Source organism: Scophthalmus maximus, chromosome 5 (genome assembly GCF_022379125.1).
Source record: "Scophthalmus maximus strain ysfricsl-2021 chromosome 5, ASM2237912v1, whole genome shotgun sequence".
In the NCBI taxonomy this organism is placed as follows: Eukaryota; Metazoa; Chordata; class Actinopteri; order Pleuronectiformes; family Scophthalmidae; genus Scophthalmus; species Scophthalmus maximus.
The window spans coordinates 5,248,791-5,271,828 of NC_061519.1; the positions used below are offsets into that span (position 1 = coordinate 5,248,791).

Consider the following 23,038-nt stretch of genomic DNA (forward strand, 5'->3'; position numbering starts at 1 on the left):
GGACACCGGCTCTTACTAAATCCTTCCTTTCATTGCCAGGGACAGGTCTGTCACATTGAGGTGTACATGTGTGTCAGGGGAGCTATGATTGCGGCGCTACAATATATTAACACCCAAAGCTCTCACCCCTCGCCACCCTCAACACACACTGCATTGGCTTCTGCTACCTGGTCTGAATCCAAACAGTCTGAAAGGTTGGTTTTAGTTCAAGTAGCAGAACTTCAACTCCAGGTTCAGGTTTTTTTCCAACTGTAATTCAAATGAATCGGTGCCCAACCGGATTGTCAGACAAAACATTCATGTTGGACGGTTCCGCACAACCGTGAGGATTATGCTTCTTGATGTGTTTTTGATGAATAATGAGAATAGTTTTTAGAATAATGTCTTTCATTGTTGTCTGTGGTTAAGTTGGTGGTTGTAGCAAAAAAAAAAAAATGGTGAAGGTATGGTTAGGCAGGATGGAATTGTATACCTGCGTTTCTAACCACACTTTCATGTAGACAAACTTGTTTACATTGTTTACATACATGCATACTGTAAGTACAGTACTGTGTGTTACTGGAGTACGCCCCTCGAGGGGTGTGCAGGTGTAGGTGGATGTGCAGTGCACGAGATCTCGGTCAGACCCACCCTCGTACTTCTGGTTTCACAAAACCAAGACGGCGCAGGTGAAAATGCTTCGAAACAGCACTTCACAATCCGATGGGTGACACCACGGCGGGTCGCCACGTGGCAATGACACATCATACAGATGTGGGCATTTGTGAAAACTTTTCACGATACTGCCTCTACACTGCCCCCTACCATTCAAGCGCATGTCGCTAATTGAGTGAGGATAGCATTGATATGTGAGGATGTGCACAACCAATGCACCAAATAGACAAAAGATACGGGAGGCAGCTATAGGACATGAACTAATTACTAATCATGGTATTGGATATACGGGAGACAGGAGAGAATAAATAGGAACAAAGAATGACGAGCAATATGTTCAAAATAAGAACATTTACTGTCACGTGATGAATTTGGACACACGCCGTGTTCCCACATACTTTTGCTTCCAACCAATTTCGTGCAATGTGCAAACATGCTGTAACTGTCCCAACCAATTCAAAGAACTCCTCTCTCTCGCTCTCTGGTTTTGATTCTCTCTCTCTCTCTCTCCATCTGGTTCTCAGTGTGAGGGAATGTGGAGTCTGTCTCATTGTCACAGACGCTGGGAAACAAGGAGCCTCCTCGCCCTGATCCCCCTTCTCCTCATCCGATGCTCTCCTCTGTCCTCCCTTTACTCTGTCTCTCTCACACACACACACACACACACACACACACACACACACACACACACACACACACACACACACACACACACACACACACACACACACACACACACACACACACACACACACACACACACACACACACACACACACACACACACACACACACACACACACACACACACACACACACACACACACACACACACACGGCAGGGCACAGACATGTCTTTATTGACTTATTCATGCATGGGTTTGTTTCGGGGGCAGAGCTCCTGTCTGCCAGCCTGACAGACACCCAGTGAACGCTCTAGACGCCCCTCCTCATCATTCGCCCTCTCTCTCTCCACGCTCACACAAACTCACATCATCCCATCCCACCCCCCCCCCAACCCGAGCATGGCACAGGGAGTACTCATGGAGCAACCGGGGGTTCACTCAGGTTTCTCCTCCGCCGTTTCCCCTCCTCCTCCTGTGTTGTTTCTCCCCCTCCTCCTCTTCACTTTTTACTTCCCTTTTCTCTCTATGCCGGGGAGAAGGCGAAGGTATGCCCACATTTTCCCAGAACAAAGACAGCCCAATTAAGTCAGTTTGAGTTAAGGTCTGTGTGGCAGAGAAGGATTGGATGCGAGGAAGCTAAAGAGAGGAAAGCGACGGCGGAGGAGTGAACGGTGAGGAGAGGGGAAGAGAGACAGTCTAACGAACAGGGAGGAGAGGGGGTAGAAAAAGTAGAAGAAGTGGGGGAAAAAAAGGAGAGCGCAAGTCACTTTGTAGCGGAAGCGGGTCGACTTCGTTTTTAGCTCCTCAATAGGAGACTATGAAATATTAATAACTGCTCCAGCCATATACTTCAGAGGCCTATGGTAAAACTTAAAGTCTAATGAGACGACGCTCATGAATTGCTAATGGGGATGCTGGAATGTGTCTTTTTTGTGTGAGTGTGTGTGTGTGTGTGTGAGCGAAGAGTGAGGCGGGGGGGTCACACTGGTAGCTGGGGGGGTGGCGTACACCACAGCGTTCAGTCTTTCAAAGAGCAGACGAGAAACTTCATTAGAGGCTTGAAGTTCTGCCGGCTGCACATCTAAGCGTTGTTGCGTTTTCTTGAACTGAGAAGTAACTCGACCGTACGACCGCCACTAACAAAAGTTTAAAACTGTCCTGTTAATTGAAACAAAATGGAAATGGATTCTGTTGGGGGGGGGGGGGGGGTTTGTCTTGTTTTTTTAAGTGTGTCAATCTTTTGCAATATCTCCATTTCATTTACATGTGCAGAGGCTATCATGCATGTTTGAAGGACAGACATCGCTACAAGAAAGTAGTGTTTCTTGTTCTTCATGATCTGTCTCATGAAGTGTCAATGTGGAGCTTTGTCGATCCACATGCGACAACAACGTCGGAACTGTAATCAGGTTAGAAACTCTATCTAGATACAACCTGGAGATGAGCTACTGTTTCAAAAGTCAGCAATGGACAGTTTTAATAGTGTTAGAGATGTATTGTTAGATACTATATATATCACAACTACATTACACTGTGTTTTCAGGCATTCATTTACTGCTCATAGGCTACATAAGTGCTGACAAATACAATATTCAATACCACTTTCTGACAAGTTGCCCTCGGCAAAGGGGTTTATAAGTTGAACAAAAGAGCTTCATTAATGATTAATCCCATGTTTAGCAGTGCTTTATAGGAAAATTAGTCAAGAACACCGTTAGTGTGAATGTTTCTGGCTGGTGTTGGTCCTCCTCGAGCAGGTCCTTTGTCATTTCAACTGCAGAGCATCCAGAAGGCAAGCCATTCTTTTTTTTAATAAACTATTTAATAAGATTTACAAATGGAGACTTCATGGATTATTATAAAAACCCATTGTCTAGGTTTGTACACGGCTTGCACACCTTTGCTGATAAACTTTTGACCCTATACTCAACGTGTGACCTTAAAGACTTATAACTGCATAACTCATGAGCACTGGCTGCCAATGACTCACTAGGAAGAGAGAATTTTTCACAACCTGACGACCTAACCGTTGCTGTCATTTGTGGCTTATGACTAATATTAAGTATTAGTAAATTGTTTTATTGTTTCTTTAGTTGCAGCTTGTAAACCCTTGAAAGTGGGCCTTAAAGTAAGAATTTTTGGTACCTAATATGCCACTTAATAGAAATACCACGTCTTGACAGAAGCTAACATCCCCTGCTCCACGTCAGCACTGCTCTGTGTTGCTCTGTACCGCTCATGTTGGTGTACAGCCCACATATTTCACACAGCAGTGAAGTACCTGGCTGAGTCTCTCCAGTCCGCGCCAGAGCCGGCAGGCCTCACGGAGCCTTGCGTAACTAAGTGTAATGGCAGGTCTGAGCCATCAGCTCGGGGATTGTGGGCCGTGTGCGAGCTGGGACCGGGGGGAGCCCAGGGGTGTCGCCCTGCACCGCAGCGTTGCTTACTGACCTCATTTCTTTCCCGCCTGAAACTCCCCTGGCAGGGCGCTTAGATAAATAGGTACTTCATCAAAAATCAGATGTCACCCAGCCAGTGTCTCCCAGTGATTCACGATGGAATGCTTACATTTATTATAGAGGTGATCCATACCACACAGGGTATCTGAGAAAAGTGATAAGAATAAATTACCCTGAATTGATTCAAATAAGATATTATGATCAGATATCCATATGCATGACTGTTTATTATTAGTAAGGGCCAATTAGTCATTAGGAGCGGGAGCAGCAGGAGGATACTGTGCCAGTGCTTGAGTGCACTCTAATGAAGGAAGAGCAAGATTTGTCGGCTCTTATTTCATTGAGAAAGTAGGCTACATCCACAAGCTTCATTTTAGTGGTGTCGCTGAATGTGAGAAGTGGCGGGCGATTTATTTCAGAGCATTATCTCCGATTGGCTAATGTGTGTACAGAACGTTTAATAAAGATCTGGTCTGATCAGGGTGTGGCAATCAAAACACCTATTCATCAAATCAGAAACCAGAGAGAGGCATTGAAGTCCACCAGGGTGGAAGTGGGTTTGAAGACAAAATTTGAAATGATGCAACAAGACGAGGTAAATTAGTTGATTCTATGAGCTGGGTTAAAGTGAGTAAATAGGTTTTCTGAAGGTAAAAAACACCAAGGCCAATGATTGTTTCCATCAGTCAATAAGTTGAAGGGGGTGATTATAAACATGTAATGAACAGTTTATAACAGACTGTAACTCAGTCGTAAGCAGATATGATGTATTTGTTAGCAATTATATGAGCTTAAGTCTATGACAATATATAGAATATTATAAAATATCCTGTCATAGAGAAATAAATCACCACAACACACAGCTACATTACAGTGTGTCTGAGAATCTCCAGAATTGGAAACAGTAGACTTTTAACATTTTTGCTTGATGAATTACTCGGAAATCAAAATTGCTGTGATCAATCAACTAATTGATTAACTATGTTTAAGGATTAAAACATACATTTACATGGATATTTAATTCATGAACCAATGCAAACAGATGATTCCATGTTCTGAACACTTACTGATAAACAGACGGCGATGCCTAGTTATGTCATCATGTCAATCCCGCATCATTATTTATATAACTAATACATCCCCATCTCTATGTATTACCTTTTTTTAAATGATATCTTCATCAACGCAAAAAACTATCTACTTCAAGTAAGCAAAAACCTATATTTCCAGACACTGTGGGAATTTCATGCCACTCTCCAGTCTGTCCCATTCAGTGGATTGTCATTTGCATAAAAATGCATGGATGGTATAAGTCAGCTGCTCCATTAGCATGCTGTTGTGTGGAGGAGGAGGAGGAGGAGGATAACGTACACACTGTGGTCTAGTTGTGTGTTTGTCATCTGCTCTACATATATGTCTGCCGACATGTGACTGAACTAATGGCCGTGATTTGTTAATGTGGATCCATCTAGTGCTCACGCAAGTTGGCGTGCGTGTGTGTCACATATGCATAGTAAGTATGTTGCGTTGGGATGTGTAGGACTTCATTTCTCCGTCTGTGTTAGTGCGTGTGTGTGTGTGTGTGTGTGTGTGTGTGTGCATGTGAAGGGGAGGAGGGGTGCAGCCTTTCCGCATGAGTGGGGCTGTCAGTGGGCATCAGTCAGCCAGGCAGCGACAGGCGGAGCAGATCATTAGCAGAGACGGAAAGGGAAAGCGAGGGTAAGGCAGAGTGGGGCAGGGGGAGAGGGAGTGCAGGGGAGAGCGGGGACCGGGTGGAGGGAAGGCCACAGTCCTGTCTTGCGAGAGTCGCACAGACAGTCACGCAACCACAGCGCTGTGCGACCATCCTGTCCCGCTCCGTCCTCACATCATGCTTCATGGCTGCAGCTCACATCATATCTGCCAATATCTCTGGAGTGGAGCTGCAAATGGTTTTTGATGATATTCAATAGTGCTCAATTTTCATGTCAAACTGTTTGCCTGTTTCCTAGCAGAGTGAAAAGACAGCGCTCGGTTACAGCATCAGGATGGTCATCGTACATTTGAGCTGCGCTCCACTGAAACAGATGCAATAATTCATATAGCAGCTGATTGCATCATTGCTATAATGGCGTCTGGTCAATATCATGTATTAGATTCATATCAAAGGACTTCTGAGATAGTGTTGATCACATGTTCAGTCGACAGAACCGCATCCTGCTAATCAGTGAAAACTTAATCAAATTATTGTTGTGTTTTTAAAAGTACTGTAGCAACACCACTAGAAGTTACAAGTAAAGGTCCTGCATTCAAAATGTGAGCATTTCTGTGGTACATGTGTAATTTAATGTTGCTCTTTCAAAAATATTATTCTGGCCTGGATTCCACCGCAATCTTTTGTTAGACCTCGGTGGCCTGGTTAACACAACTTCTATTAAGCGTGACATTCCCTGGTTGAAATGCGGTTTTCCAATAAGAAATTGTGAAATGACGTCATCAGGGTCATTTTCTCAGGAGACAGCCACAGAAGACATTAAACAACAGTTATCACAAGCTGAATCATACCAGCAACTACACAATTGACAACGGTGTGTAAAATTGGCGGAGTGCCCTTTTTTACGTAACACTGGATTTCAACTACTGAAGCGATGACGTTTACTTCAGGCAGCTTGTAACGTAGCCAGTTCAGGTTGATTGTTGTTTTGACTATAGTTGACCAGTTTATTTGTCAGATTTTGTAAATCGGTCATAGCTTGTAGCTTTGAAGTAAATGTGGCGGAGTAAAAACTATTTCCCCCTGAAGTGCAGTGAAGTTTAGGTGGAGAATAGCACATAGTGTAAATACTCATCACGCCAGAAAAGCTCTGCATTTGAAACCTTAATCAAATAAAGGAATTCAAATAAACTGTATTTAATGCATCAACTGCAAAAAACACTCCATCAATCGTACATTACTTTACTGGACTATTATTACTGATGCGTCAGTGAGTAACCAGAATCTCATTGTTTGTCGCTGGTTGACTAATTTTGTCTACAGTGTATTCTGGGGTGTAATTGAATCTATAAGAATGCAGCATATTTTATGATCTTCAAATTATCCAGCAAACATAATTTGTCAGATAAATGTGGTGGAGTAAAAGGAGATAATTTCCATTTAAAGTCTATTAGGGCGGGGTTATATGGTAGCATTGAATTGGCACAAAGTACAAGTACCTCAAGTAAAATAATTGAGTGAATATATTTAATTACATTCCACCACTGCTAAACTGAGTAAATGTGAGTAACTTTGTTTCCCGATCAGAGTTGGACAACAGAGTACATGATGAAAGCCTTTTATCATCATCTTAATCGTATTCATCATTCCTCATTATTCATAACCTTATTCATAACCACTGCCAATTAAACATGGCAAAGTCCTCACTGGGCCTCATTATCAAAAAAATAAATAAAAACAGACACAACATTCACTGTTTTAGGAAGCACCTGGAGGTGTATGATGCTTAGTCTCGATATGTTTCAGCGGTCTCAACATCTGTGACGAGAAGAGAGATGAAGCTCATGAAAGATGAAGCTCCCATAAAATGTCACGCGAGAGCGAATTGTTGTGTTTGATGTAAACGCGATGACAAATCCAGATATCACCTCAGACGATGCATTTAGCAACATCTCATGAACGGTGACAACACGCTGCAAACTTCCGACGTCACCGTGTGAAACGTTCTAATTCCACAGCCTGCTCAGTAACCGACTCCATCCGTCCTCCGTCCCAGACCGTGCGGAGGAAAGACCTTGTTTAATTCCGCCTCCCTCCTCCACTTCTTGACTGCTTTGCATTTTGCCCTTTCATCGTTCGCCGGCTGGGCCCATAACTCATCTTTTAGTGCCGCGTCTTGCCGTGGCCACCTTCCACTCAACAACACCATTAAACAGGCAGATTAATGCTGCCATTAAATCCACACATCGACTTTTGGTGGCACTCATCACAGACAGTATATATGACTAGCCGTATCAAGGATTTGATGAAGTCAGACTTTCAGAGGGCCAATAAATCTGCCGGGGAGGCACAATCTCACACGTCGCGAGTTGGGGGGCTAACAAAGAAGGAAGCAGACAGTGGACAAATAAGGCTTTGCAGACAGTAAACATAATAGACATGTGTTTTTTTGGGCTGTGCAAATATTTAACCTCATATTCCTCAGTAACGGTAGCAGACTAGTTGCATAGGCCTCGGGTCTTCTCTTCAGGAATGAATAGACATGTCATTGCTGTACGTTCATGTTCTTGTTCATTTTACATATTTATTTTGCATGACTTAGTTTAATTGATTCAACATAACTTGAAGGCATATGCACCATGTGAACACAATATGATCAAAACTATGAAGCTAATATAATAATAATAACAGTACCTAGGTTTTGACACAGCCCCCCTACGTGAGACCAAATGAGTTCACACTCTACAGTAGAATTGTGTCGCGGTGCAGGTTCCTTAACAAATCTGCAATAATTAAATCAACCAACAACACGACGCGCAAGTGAACCCGGGACTCTGAAAGCCCCTGTGGTCTTGATTTCATGGTGATACACGTGATTACCCAACAACTAATAGGTCAATCTGCATTTCACTGCGTTGTGGAAATCTAATTTCCCTCCTTTGATGGATGTGTCCTCGACACATCCGAGACACTATAAAGCCATGCCAGTGGCCTTTAGGGATGGAAACAGTTGTCACAGCCAACAATGTGAAATGCGTGGACAGCGCCAACAACGTTAATATTCTGAGGAGTCTTAAATGAAGGGTTAAAAATGTGTTTGTTTTTTTATGTACAATTAATAAAATGAATAGTTTGGGGGAGACTAAATGTATATGGAAGTGTCGTTACTTCGTGGGTTCCCTTTAGCACCGAACTAACACACAGCCTTGGTTCGAGGTAAGCAAGTTATTTTGTTAAGACTCAAAAGTCCTCCTAATGTCCGTCCGTCCAACGCTGCATCTCCACTACATATCAAATATGAACAGGTTCAAATGTGCTCAACAAATTTAACATCAACTTATCCTGAGGCACCTGAGATGATTAAAACACCTTCAGCTGCAAACTTTGAATTGTTGACTTCAGTCCAACTTCTCATTCACCGCAATATACAATGTTGTTTTTCGACTATGGGATATATCTCGCTCTGAAAAAATGATGTGAGGTGGCATCAAAGCAAAGTAAAAAAAAAATGAACATATGCTCGGTGGGAATTCCCGCGGCGATTACATTGCGGCTTTTCAAGCGAAAAGAACCATAATCATTCAGACTGTTTACGACCATGCTGAATTCAAAGTAATCTGGCTACTTTTGTTCATATCTTGTGGTGCTCTGGCGCTACATAGATCGCTACAAGTCGTACATGCGCAACTTAATTAGTTTTCTTGGCTCAATTAGCCCTTGGCTAGTAGCCTTCTGAGAGAGCCAATCATTGTCGTTCGACGGGACAGTGTTCTGAAGGCTCTGAAACAACCCTTTTCTTCTGTCAAGGTAATCGAATTGGAAACAAATCAACCTTATCAGAAAATTCACTTAACTGAGCTGACCTCGCAGCAGTCTTTTCACTTATCTCTTCTCACTATTAGCTTTATACGTACCCATTAGATGGGTTCAGACAATTCTTGGTTGCCGTGACTCCATTGCAAAGCTTCAGATGTAGCAAAAAAAATTTAAGTGAATTCCCCATTTTGAGGGAGTTGGTTTTTTTTTTTAAGGCATGCCAGTCACAAGAGCTGAGGGCCCGCTCAATAAATCATCTTCTAGTGGCGACCAAACACAGTGTGGACCTTATGCTAAGCTAGGTCACTGCTGGCCACAGTTGAATTGCTATCGTCATATTACTTTGAGGCACATCTATTTTCTCTCGTGAAAGCAGGACGCCAGCGCTCCAAAGTACATCGAAATCGAATAAATTCCACCAGACGCACACTATCTCGGCTTTAAGTGCCATTTCTGTGGTGGAGGGGACTTCAGAGGTTTCGATCCCAGAGGGGAAACAGAGAGCGCGAGGGAGAAACAATGAGACAGAAAAAAGTCTGGGGGTTCATTCGAGGGCTGGCTGTTGTCAGGCGCGGCGTCAGCCATCACATGGGCAGAATGCTTAACGCCGAGCGCTGAATCCTGACCTATTTTCATCAAGCTGACACAGAAATCCACCGAGGGGTCGTCTTACGCTGCTAACCCCTGTCGGCCTCCTCAACCGCCCTCAGCAGGCCATGACACACACACACACTCTCACACTCACTCACACACACACACACACACACACACACACACACACACACACACACACACACACACACACACACACACACACACACACACACACACACACACACACACACACACACACACACACACACACACACACACACACACACACACGTACAATTGCAGTAGTGTGAATTTGCGTTGCTGTGATTTAAAGCCATTTTAATGATGTTTGATTAATAATCTCCAAAAAACACTAGATTTTTTTTTTTTCTACTCAGCTCCGGCTTTCACTGTATTTTGTCCAAATATGTCGTAGGACTGATGAATATTTACTAGTGAAAACACTCTCTTCGCTGAGCCTTCTCTGAGCTGAGGCAAAAAACAGGAGGCACGTTGTTCGTCCTCGTGCGTCTCGGCTTGACATCGGTAGCAGACACCTTCACGGGTGTAGCAACTGCTTTAACAGACTTTTAGCAAAGACAATGAACAGATAACTCGATAACAAATGATCCTGCTCTTAAAACTCTAATATTCACCTGGCTTGTATCAGTTACGATCAAAGTCCAATGACAGACACCTTCAATGAAAATGGATTTCAACTGCCAGAAAATGACTGTTGATGACGACGGGACCTTAAAAACCATGGAGCTATTCACCGATGTGCTTTGTTGCTCTTTGACAATAACTTCCCTATGTGAGTAGGTTTGTGTTCATACGATTTGATTTTGATCGATGCCCCAAATTGCTACAGTATATACAGTAAGAAAGCCTGTTGTGGGCATTCATAAAAATGTCACCTTGGAGTAAAAAGGGTAAATTCTACCCCACCGAGTTTCAAGCCCCTGAGAACGTTCTCCGTTTGAGAGCGTTTCTTCTTCACAGGACTCAAAGAGGAAACCTTTTTAAACCAGCGGTCCTCGGACCAGGCCCAGTGAGCGCACACTGTGATTTTCTTTTTTTTTCACCATGAAGGCTTCAACGCTGGCCTCCCTCACCTCGACGGGCTGCAGGACCACTGAATTACTTCTCTTTCAAACCAAGAGATCTGAGTCAGAGAGTCTGCGAGCACAATGTCCAGCCAGATACATGGCCGCATTCTCTCAATTTCTGAGTCCAGTAAATTTATCCAACAAAAAAAAACTCTTACAAACCACTCACACTTAAAAGCCCCTCGGGTGAAAAACCGCGCGTCCACCTGTCGTGACCGCATCGATCTGGAGCCCAGAGATCCCGTTTCCAAGCAAATATCCGTCTTTGACGTTACAATGGCGGGCTACAGCTAATTACTTTTTCTAAAAGTACAAGCGGCGCACAGGCGATCATCCGCAGCAGCAGCAGCAGGGTGGATGCAATATTGTTCATTCGCATAAATCTTGCCTCAGCATGACCAGCAAATGTTTAAGTGCGGTATTTAGACACTGATAAGTTATGGCAGGTTAGATTATACTCCATCTGCGGAGGAGAGTGTCCCATTCCCACTAACATAAGCATTGTAAATCTGTTCTGTATGACTAAATTTAATTCTCGCATCTGCTACAATCACCTGTGGGAAATCTCGGAGACAGTAAATTCACTGTGAAACACCGGGGCATTATTTAAATGCAACATAAGTGCGATAGTACTTGTTGGGCAGCAGCACATCTCTCTTTCTTTTTTTTCTGCAGGCCCTCCACACGTTCGACTCGACCGAACATTTTGGGGTTGAAAAGCCGTGGACCAGGGCGCCTGGCGTGGCACTGAGAGCTTCACTCTCCAGCAGCATTAATCACAGAGCTGTTGTCCTCATACTGATTACCTGCCATCAATCTTAGTTTGTGGAGCCCCCCCCCCCCCCCCCCCCCCCAACTGGAGAAGATCTCTTGTGAAGATGTGATTACACATCTAAGTGACTCGCAATATGAGCACGTGTCTGTCGCCTGGCCCTGGCAGTCGATACTCCGTGATGGTCAGAAGCTCTGAGGGATTTATCTTCTCATCTCCAAATGTCCAGTCACCTGCTCCAGCCCCGACTTCAGAGAGGGGACCCGCTGCACTGGGGTGGGGTCTGGGAACACAACCAGTGGAGATCCGTGTGTGTGTGTGTGTGTGTGTGTGTGTGTGTGTGTGTGTGTGTGTGGCAGTCATTTGCAGCTGCAGACAGGAGGGGGAGTGACTTTCAGAGTGTGTCTGAGAGGCACATCCTGCCTGCAATTAAGGTGGAATCAGAGAGAGATCTGCGCTGCCTTGATAATGAGCCTCATCTGAATTATTAACTAGAGCTGTACCCCCCGGACCTGGACTCCCATCAGGCCTTACTACACAACAACAAGAGCAGCTGCACGCACGCACGCACGCACGCACGCACGCACGCACGCACGCACGCACGCACGCACGCACGCACGCACGCACACACACACACACACACACACACACACACACACACACACACACACACACACACACACACACACACACACACACACACACACACACACACACACACACACACACACACACACACACACACACACACACACAGTCTTCAGATCCATAGAAACCTCTACCAAACTCCTTTTAGTGTGTGCAGGAACTCAGAAAAACTAATCCCATTTGCAGTGGAAAAAAAAGGAAATAAGGGCAACACATTACTTGAAGTGTTGCTCATAAAGCATTGCATCAAAAGCCCATGATCAACACACTGTGAGTGCGTGATGATTTATTAAAATTGGTACATAGCATAATGAGAACAATATGCGGAAAGTTAGGGGGGTTGAATACTTCATGAGGCAACCGTGTCATTAATCATATTAAAATTTAGTGCAATTTCAGATGCATGATTACTTTATAACTTTTTCTTGCCTCTGACACCAGTGGGAACATAATCAAGTTGTTGCTGGTGTGGATTGATGGACTGGGTTTGTTTGGACGAATGTATTTCAAATGTAACTCCTTGCGTCTTTTTTTAATATTTACCTTAATTTTGTGTAGTTATATATAGTAGAAATATGAAGAACTCACTGATGTACAATACCTCAGCTTTCCAAAAAAGCCCTCCAGCTCATACAACGCAGCATGTCGTATGTGTTAAAGACAACTACATCGACCGTTTCCTAGAACAGTGCCTCTACTGGTGACAGACGGTACACCACAGATACTTTTTGCGCCTCACAGCATTGTGGGCTTTACCAACGCATAGTTAATGAGCTTGTAAAGGTAAAGGTGACATGGCAGAGAATCAGCAAAATTACTTAGCAGAACATAAGGAAATCTATTTTACATACACAAAGTTGACAGACTAAGGCAGAACGACACAATGACGTGTCATTGATTTCCACTGTGGTAAATTATGTAACTTGAGCGAGTTTCAAGATTCGGCTTGTAATGTTTTCCTGCCATACAGAAGTGAGTGGAAACCAATGGCTGCCTTGGAAGGCAGGGAAAATACATGACAAAATAAATGAATCAAAAATTGTGTAGCATGCTTTTGAAACAATCTTAATTCTACATGACTTGTTTCCGTCTGTGAAAATGAGCATTGTAATGTGATACGTCCTACTGACACTATAGATATGGTCCACAAACTATTTCACACTTTAAAATTCCCCTCAAATTCAAATGCTACTCAAGGAATTCCCTGGCATGCATTAATTACATTTCTGCAAACAGATTTTCATATCATATGGAAATAAATCAAAACTTCCATGGCTGTCTCCGTGGACAACAGACAAACTGAAGTAATTTCTCAAACTCAACAACATAGTTGTCAAATGGTTAGTAGGGATGTAAACTGTGTGTGATCTACAGGTATGGTCTGGTCCTCCGAAGCCTTATCAGCAGTGTAACAGCGTTACTTGCTGACCCGCTCCTGAGTCACCGTCTGACAGTCGCGTCAGAGGAATGAATGTCTCTTTGTTTTTTTGACGAGCTGCCTGTTTCGACGTCCGAGCCGGACGCAAAGGACATTCAGAAGCTCTGACGCCTGGGAGACGACATGGAGAGAATATGTTCCTGCGCCGCCATTTTACGACACGCCACCAGGCACGACTCCCAAGATCCGCCTGCCTCCGCTGGGCTGTTGTGCGTCTGGACTCGGTTTTCTCTCTGGAATTTCCGCCCTCAACATTTTATCCCAGCTGATTGAAGTGTGAGGGCTGAGGGCCAGAATATTATGTTCTATTCTAACCACCGTGACTCACTTAAGCAGAGAACACCCGCCCCCACTGCCGGTGCGTCCCTTGTTTACATCCCAGCCCTCTCCCTAGATTCGAGTGCTATCTGCCCGCGTTCTATTCAAACGCCGTTTCTCTAGCCCGCCATCAACTGACGAGGCCGCCGATCGAAATCTGTCCATCTCCACATGGCCGCCTTTTCCATTCGGGACCTCAGCGACTCTTCCCAACTGCTTCCTCCCCATTCACAGGACTGATCAGATGAAGTTTGCCATAGTCTCCGATTCAACATCCAACCCCCTTCTCCTTCCAAATTCCTCTTCCCGTTCCCCACCCCCAGTTAACCCAGCGCCAAGCCCGCCAACTCAAGAGCTGCCTCTCCTTCTGCTGCGCCTTTGTGATAATAACAATAACTGTGTAGCGGTGCAGAGGGCTTTCTGTTGAGCCCGCGCCAGGCCGGCTGGCACGGGGAACCCTCTAAGCCTGTTCCACCATCTCCAACCAATTCCCCTCTGTCTCGGCTGGCGCTGGGGCATCACACAGGCATTAAGGCTGCTATCAATGTGCTCAGCAGCAGGGGCCACCACCACCACTCTCACACTCACTCTAGCTCTTCTCTTTCTGCCTCCATCCCTCTCTCCCACTCAAATCTGAATCCAATTCAGAAAAGGTTTCGTTGGCAGGACAAATAATACCTTTGTGCTTCAAAACGTCTCTTTGCCTCCTTTCTCTCTCTCTCTCTCTCTCTGTACTGTGCACCTTATTTTCCATCTCTATCGCCTGCAAGTGGAATCCCAGCAGAACAAGGTGATGACCATCAGTGTGGGCGGCAAAGAGTGCTGTACGGTGCATACAAGCGGATTAGAAGCATATTAGAGGAGGTATCCCACTTTTCTTCGCAGTACACAGAGATACAGTATAGAAGAACCAAATTTAAGCACATTTTAAAAGTAAACGCTTCAAAAACAATCCAACAGAAAAGTCTTTGGGTATTATTTAACATCACTATTAAACATTTTTCCAAGGGAATGCCACCCGCTTCAGAACCAGTGTAGACAAAACACAATCAAACTGAAATCTCTCACGCAAAATCACTGGACAAAATATTGTTCTGGCGTGTTCTAGCACGTCGTTTTCATGTGTTACCCCATCGCTTGTACTAAGAAGCTGATTGAGGAAAAAAGGGTTTTGGGGCCTTTAAGATTCTTCCGCGTCCGTTTCCTATATTCTTTTAAACGACTGACTGCTCGTCCCAAGACCTGGTTGATATCCTTACTGTATATTTAGAGTCGCAGCTATTTAATAAATCCGCAACATAGAAGTGTCGACAGTGCACACAAGCTTATGTCCTATATAATACAGTTCTGCACAGACCCTAACCTGACTCCGACCCAAAGCTATATATTTTCTTTATTTCATCCACTACCGACCATTAGCTTAGCAGACTAATGAAAGACCTTGGCTACACTCTGAGTCCGAAATCACTCACTTTTTTATTCTCTACTGTAAATGAACTGTGTTTACTTCCTGCCTTTTTATGTGGCAGTGTCAGAGTGTAAACTTTATGCCCCTTACAATAACCTCTGAAAGAAGACTCCGTGGCATGTACGGCACTGCCCGCTGACAATCCCACGAGGTGCGTTTTATAGATGCAAAAATTACAGACGTGCAGCTCCACGGCTGTCAGCGTGGATTCCGAAAGGACGGTGATTTTTCGCAACGCCTGAAGTCTCAATCTACCGCCCGTTACAGAGTTCACTTTTGCGTGTGTTTGAATGTGTGGAGGAGGGGGTGTATCGAACATAGTATCTCTCCTTCCTCCCGCTGGGCATCGTGCACCTCCGTGCTACACATGACGCACGGATGCAGACGATTGGCAAAGTCAGAGAGACAAAGAGAGAAATGTCCATGAAATTACATGTGAAACGTACAAACCACACACAGCATCCAGAACACAGCCCGGAACCTGATACTCAGGGGGTCTGGGTCAGTAGCAGAAATCTGCAATGTACAGGTGAGCAGGGATTATTAATATGAATATGTCTGTGTGGACGTACAGCGCTAAACTGATAGACGATTTTCAGAATGCTGCCTTCACAAGTAAATATCTTTAATACAAGTCTAGATTGTGTGATGATCAAAGATTTTTTGCCGCTGTGTCTCAGGTGTTGGATACCTAAAGAATTTCTCACTGTGGGATATGTCCTGCAAAATTAACCAAATATGAAGAGAAAAAACAAGCAAACTGGAATCTATGTGTCTATGAATATACTGATATAACTGATCTTCACGGGTATTGCTGCTCATTACATCACGGCCTGATCACAACGGTCTTCCACCCACACCGTGCCTTCGACATGCTGCCTTGCGAAGCCTTCAGGTGGAGTCAGCCAGCTCCTGCAGTACCTGCCTGGCTGCGTGGAGTACAGCCTGCAGACAGGCCGCAGCTCAGCTCATCCATTCCCACGCAGAGCCACTCGTCAAGTCAACACAACAGTGTGTGTGTGTGTGTGTGTGAGTATGTGTGTGCATAACCCCCCCGATCACCACCGCCCCCGTGACCACCTACAGAACCGAACGTACTTCATTACTTCATATGACCAAACACGGGCGCCCACCTCAGCTGCAATAACAATCAATGGACAAAACACTCGACCGCAAATGACTGAACCACAGTCAGAGAAATCCATACAATAGCCACTGTGGTGGCCCTGCTGCCAGATGCCGAAGCAACGAGTACTGTATACAATATATATAATCTGTTTACACACTCACATTGTGGAGACTTGTTATAGAATACTTACTTACTTGGATTAAGCAATTCGTAGTAATGGTTAAGGTAAGTGTACGTCTCCAGGACATGAATGTAAGGAAGTGTGTGTGTGTGTGTGTGTGTGTGTGTGTGTGTGTGTGTGTGTGTGTATGTGTGTGTGTGTGTGTGTGTGTGTGTGTGTGTGTCTGTGTGTATGTGACCACAGTTCAAGAAAATACACACACTACCATTGTAGACATGAAGTGTGTAAACGTGTGAAAGAAATCCAATCCGAGGCTCTAGCCTTTGCACTTGACACTTAGGGCAAGTGAGAGACACCTCGACAGACTGTGGGCACAGTGTGTGTGTGTGTGTGTGTGTGTGTGTGTGTGTGTGTGTGTGTGTGTGTGTGTGTGTGTGTGTGTGTTGAAGACAAAGGACCCAGCGGCTGAACTGTGCAGCAGCTCTCAGACAGTATTACACAACCGCTCTTAAAGATGACTTTTAATAGTGTGGGTCTGACTTATTTTCCCTCACACACTTATGCCATCCATCCATCCATCCATTCATACCCCCCCCCCCCCCCCCCCACACACACACACACGAATAAAGAAACAAACAGGAATGTGAAAGGGTGTGTATATGCTTATATTGTACACAAGTGTGTGTTTGTGTGTGAGTTGATACCTCTGTGCTTCATTTCTCATTAGAATCGCTGCCAAATGTTACAGTTCAACATGTGCGTGCGTGCACCTCTCTCTCTCTCTCTCTCTCTCTCTCTCTCTCTCTCTCTCTCTCTCTCTCTCTCTCTCTCTCTCTCTCTCTCTCTCTCTCTCTCTCTCTCTCTCTCTCTCTCTCTCTCTCTCTCTCTCTCTCTCTCTCTCTCTCTCTCTCTCTCATTATTATCATATTTTCTTGTTGCCATTGAGGGGTGTTATACGATGATTAAATCAAGTTGTTTTTTTTGCCACGACCTGGAGCCTTGCTTTCCACCAATCAGCGTCCCTGACATACGGGCCAATCAGAACCCCCGCACGGAGCTGGAATGGGAGCAGGCCTCAAGCTGGTCATCCCTGGGCAGCACAAACAAGGCCCCGGAAATTAAACCCAGTTTTAAATCCAATTTTTAAAAGCCCACCATACCATAAAGATTGGACAGGGGTTGCTGCTGCAGCTCCGCTCAGACCTAAATCAAATGGTGATTTTATTGAGATTAATCTGTGTCCTAATACTGCTCAACTGGAGGCTGGTATGGAGCCAAATGAGATGTCGGGACAGGGGAGGGCAAGAGTAAACCTTGTGTGTGTGAGGGAGAGAACGATGGAGAAACATAAGGAGCAGCAGATAGATGATCAACTCAACTTCAAACACCCAGATATATACTGGCTGGCTGTGTCCAAAAGGAAAAAAAACACATGGGAAGATAAACTGCAACTTAAAAAGTATCAAAAGTATCTTAAAGGAGCTGCTCCACATTTGTGCTCATGAAGTTGCAGTTGCATAATGTCCTCTGTGTCTTTGGAGTTTGGAAAATAAACATGTCCCTGATGATGTCACAGTGATTTCATCAGGGTCATCTCAGCTTGTGCTCCAGATTTAAAAAATGTTTTTAATGGATCTTGCTTTTCTGGAGGTCGGCCATGGATATCTCAGCCGCTGCCGCTTTGATTTGAACCATTCTTTCTTTAAAAGTGTCTCCTCTTCCTGGAAGCGGAAAACTGAATCGCTTGAGCGACCCTTTAAACATGTTTCCTGGCCACCTTCAACATTATCATGTTAAATGGTGCGTCTCGTTTTTAAAGCTCCCAGGCAGAGAGCAATGGCTGCTGTCAGATTTAACAAGAAGGGAGTTACCGAGGCTACTCCTGCTCTGCCGGTCTCAACTGTGGCTGTCTGTTGAAATTCCCGTTAACTGCCAAACTTGACTCTTTAGTTCAACTCCCACTACAAACGCATGACATTAAAGACAAGTGGAAACACAGCAAACCAGATTCTCCTTTTTTTGTTCCTTTTCATAAAGGGAAAAAATATTTATGAATATCAAATATTATTCAACCATTATTTAGGCCCAATTTTGTGTTTAAATGTGACTGAATGGCCCTTTTACACAGTCTGGATTGATGGAATTGAACATGATGCCAGGAGACCAGATTTGCCAGATATTGTGATTTAGAAATTCTACTTTCCTTTAAATGGGCTATAGCGTTCAAAAAGGAGGCACGTGGAAGAAAAACTTCCACAACTTACTGGGTAAGTATGTGGAAGAAAAACTGAACGGCTTGGAAACAATAGGTCATTAATCGTCACAGAATTTCTAAGTAGATTACAACAACCAATCTATTAGATTAACCTCATATTAATTTGAATTTAAGGGATAATCTGTGGTTACATCTGTTTGCTGTGACACCCCATGTCATCATCTCTTGTTATTGTCCTTTTAAGCCCCTCGCCTTGTGCCATCCTTTCGCGCAGCCTTGTGCGTAATTCAACGTGCGCACAATGGATGGCGGGGGGGGTGGGAGGGGATTTATCCCGAGCATCCAACCGGAGGCGTGGGTGCGCGCTCGAGCCGAGGCGCTGCGAAAATCGGACCGGGGGCACACTCTGTCCCCGCTGTGACCCGGTAACGCGGAGAGACACGGGCTCGAAACCAGCCACTTTGCGAGTGCGTCACAGCGCGTAATAGGTGCTTATCCAAGGGGAGCCGCGGAGCGAAGGCGTTTGGACTCCGTGTGGCTTTGTATGTGCTCAGGCTGCAATCCCCAAATACGATGAACCCAGTGAACCCTCATCCAACCACGCGCACCGCCCCTTTCCACACACTGCGCTGCGGAGTGACACGGGGACACGCCACTGACATAAATTGTTGGAACCGACGGTCAATTATGTGGCTTTCAAATATGCAGAAAAGGAGGGTTTCTTTATGCAGACTCTGGCTGAGGCTAAATACAGTGTAGCCTCTTCCAATTAAAACCTTCACCATGTGGTGTGAGAGCATTCTTTCATGTGGCCTACCTTCCATCCTGCTGAACTGTTGCTGTCGCCTTTATCCTTGAAATAAGGAACAAAGCGAACCATCCAGTCGTAAATCTGGGACAGGGTGAGTCTCTTCTCCGGGGTGCTCTCGATGGCACGGGTGATGAGGTCGGCGTACGACAGGTTCCCCCACGCGTTCCGCCGGGACGACTTGGCTTTGCGCAGCTGGCCGGCAGCGTCGAGCGCAGCCCCGGACATGCAGGCGGGAGCGGCGACCACCGGGGCCGGGGCGCCGGCCGGATGCTTGATCTCCGCCGGCGCGCCGCCCTTTCGCTCAGCCCGGCACGCGGGCACGTTGTACTGCTCCACTTTGACCGACGCCAGGGCCAGGCCCCGGTCAGCCTCTTCCCCCCCGGGGAAATCCTCCGGACACGGCAGCGGCCAGGTGCACGGCCGCGACCGACAGCGGGGCTCAAATTCCGAATCGATATCAACCTGATGCGCGTCCATGGCGCTGTTCTCCATCATCATCAGCATGTTGATCTCCCACCGAAATGATGCCAAAATCGGGCAAGGTCACTATAACAACAACACAAGAGCTCGCGAATTGTGATTGTGTGCCAGTGAGTTCAAATGGCCATAAACTGGTCCCTTGAAGAATTAAAAAAAAAAAAAAAAATGTATTGTTTCACACAGAGAGAGGATCAACCAGTACTGAAGAGCCGGCAGCGGCGTGGCATATTCTCATTCTCCTCAGCGCAACAATGTGGCATCCCATCAGGACCGATGAAGGTGTATCCGAGGCATCAACAACAGAATCAGTCTCTCTTCCATGTTAATGGCACAACGCCGGCTGTGTGGCTGCACGCGGGACACAAGTGGCGGTCACACGTCCGCGAGGGGAAGACAGACACTTGGAGAACGTCTCTGCGCTCGCTCCGGCCGCAGCAACAGTTGATCCCTTCTGACAGACGAGGTCCAGGGCAGGTTCAAAAGGGGGAAGGCGCATCAAATCTCACCCCCACAAAATAAAAATAAAATATGAATAGACTTCACAATTCTCTCCAGGCTCTGCTCCAAAGCTCTTGCCGACGTCTCTATCTCTCTCTCTCTCTCTCTCTCTCTCTCTCTCTCTTGCAGATTCAGGCTTCAGATCAAACTCACTGCGAGCGCAATTACTCCAGCGTAGTAGCGGCTTCTAATGAGTCCTTTACACGGAGCCGTGGGTTTCCAGACCGGAGGAGAGAAGCCCCCTCGCGGGTCTGATGTGGAGCATCCTCTCCGTGCGTCTCCTCTGGACGCAAGCCCGACGCAGCCCGTGTGTTGAGGAGTTGGGGTTTTCTTTTTTTGCTCTACCTTTGTCTGCGGCTTTTCCATTCACATGTCACATGGGCATATCTGTCCCGGCGTGTCGCTCTGCACCGTGTGTCTCCGAAGGCTCCATGCCACTTAACTGGAGCCGGGAATAAGTGCTGCCTCCATATAATTGGACGCGGCCCGGATCAAGTCACTCCCTCCAGAACAGGTTTCCAGAGGAGGAGGAGGAGGAGGAGGGGGGGGTGTGTGTGTGTGTGTGTGTGTGTGTGTGTGTGTGAGTGTGTGTGTAGTGATGGTGGGGGGTGGGATTGATACTCCCATCAATAACATTTTCAAAGGTAAAGTCATTCATATTCAGACAAACTCAGCCACATACTCTTTTTATCCATTTTATCTTCCTCTCAGGTGACAGTCACCACCAGTATTCATTCTAATTCTTGCTAATTAAAGACTCCTGTGAACTTTATTCCCATACTGTGTGTGTGTGTGTGTGTGTGTGTGTGTGTGTGTGTGTGTGTGTGTGTTTCCAATTAGCAATAGATTGTGCATCAAATCAATTAACACGAGCCTCTTCAAAGAAACTCGTGGCTTTTAATAGGTTGGAATGATTGAAATTCTGCCTGCCTCGCTGTGCTGTGCGGAAAAACTCTGCAAGGCAAAAGAAACCTGCACGTTCCGTTTGCAAAAACTATATCGAAGGTGAGACACGGTGTGTTTCCACACAGTTTGGTCTAACGAGGCCGCCCACAGCTCCGTCAGATGCGGCCTTGATTTATGGTATTTATCATTTATGTTGACCTTTGTTCAACATTTATGTGTTTTCTCGTGTAGTAATCCATACGCAGGGCGCCTCATACATGCAGTAGCTACAAGGACGTTGTTTACGTTTATTATCAGTATTATTTTGTATTTAATCCATCAAGAATAGTGTATTTATCCTCTCTGTAAAGTGTAAGCGTTGTTACATTAGTTATATGAACTAAATACTTGTATCTAGGTTTAAAGATATCCAGTGGTTTTTAAAAAAAACAAAGCCAATGTGAACATTTTCCTGACATGAACATCATTATTAAATCAAAACCAAGGTGTGTTCACTGACGTTTTGTCTTTTTCCGTCCAATGGCAGCGGTTGTAATAGTTTGGCAGCAGACGCTGTCTGCACGTGGCACCTACTGTAAGGTCAGGGAAAGACTGTGGCTATGGGAAAATTGCTGTGGCTGTGGTCAAGGAGTGGTCAGGGATTTTAAACCCTCGGTCAAGGTCAGAGAACGACTGTGGTTATGATTATTAAAAAGGGTGAAGGGTAATTGCATCCTGACCTCCACACCCTTGTGAAAAAAAACCAACCTTTTATTTAATAAAAAAGAGAGAAACCTTTTCAAACTTGCCATCATTTTCCTCAAATGCTCCTTTTTTTTTGGGTCAAATGGGATAAAATCACAGGGACTGAATGGAGGAGCTAAAAGTCCCTTTTGTCCTTTTCAGAACTGAATTTGTCTCCTACGGGTTTGAGCAATGAGAGACGTTCAGCACTGCTCCTTCTATCCAGTAGGTCGTTGATGATTAAAAAGGTACCCCCCCCCCCCCCCCCCAGAGCTTTTATTTCTCTTACTAGGATGAGAACACTCCTGTAAGTGGCAGCTACAGCCGTGCGTTCTCCCAACTTAACCTTTCCACCATTAACATTTTCTATACATTTGACGTTAGAACTGTTTCCATTTGAATGTCTTTTTGCTTTGGCCTTTGTCTGTTTCCCCCCTCTTGATCATTAATCGATCAACATATCAAACTCAACTGTGCAAATCAACTGTCGATCGTTATCTGACGAGGGGCTTCTCCCCGTCCACATCCCGCGTCCCGGTGATTTAAACTCACAGGGTCAA

At 45.2% G+C, this 23,038-nt stretch overlaps 1 protein-coding gene across 1 annotated transcript in view; it reads right to left on the reverse strand.

The window, feature by feature from the left end:
* The window catches only part of foxo6b (forkhead box O6 b), a 39,267-nt gene extending 17,967 nt beyond the window's left edge, over positions 1 to 21,300 (reverse strand). Inside the window, exon 1 of the mRNA XM_035634317.2 lies at positions 19,878 to 21,300. Coding sequence (XP_035490210.2) covers positions 19,878 to 20,375 — 498 coding nt within the window. The 5' untranslated portion in view covers positions 20,376 to 21,300. The remainder of the gene's footprint in view (positions 1 to 19,877) is intronic.
* Between the last annotated feature and the right edge of the window lie 1,738 nt (positions 21,301 to 23,038).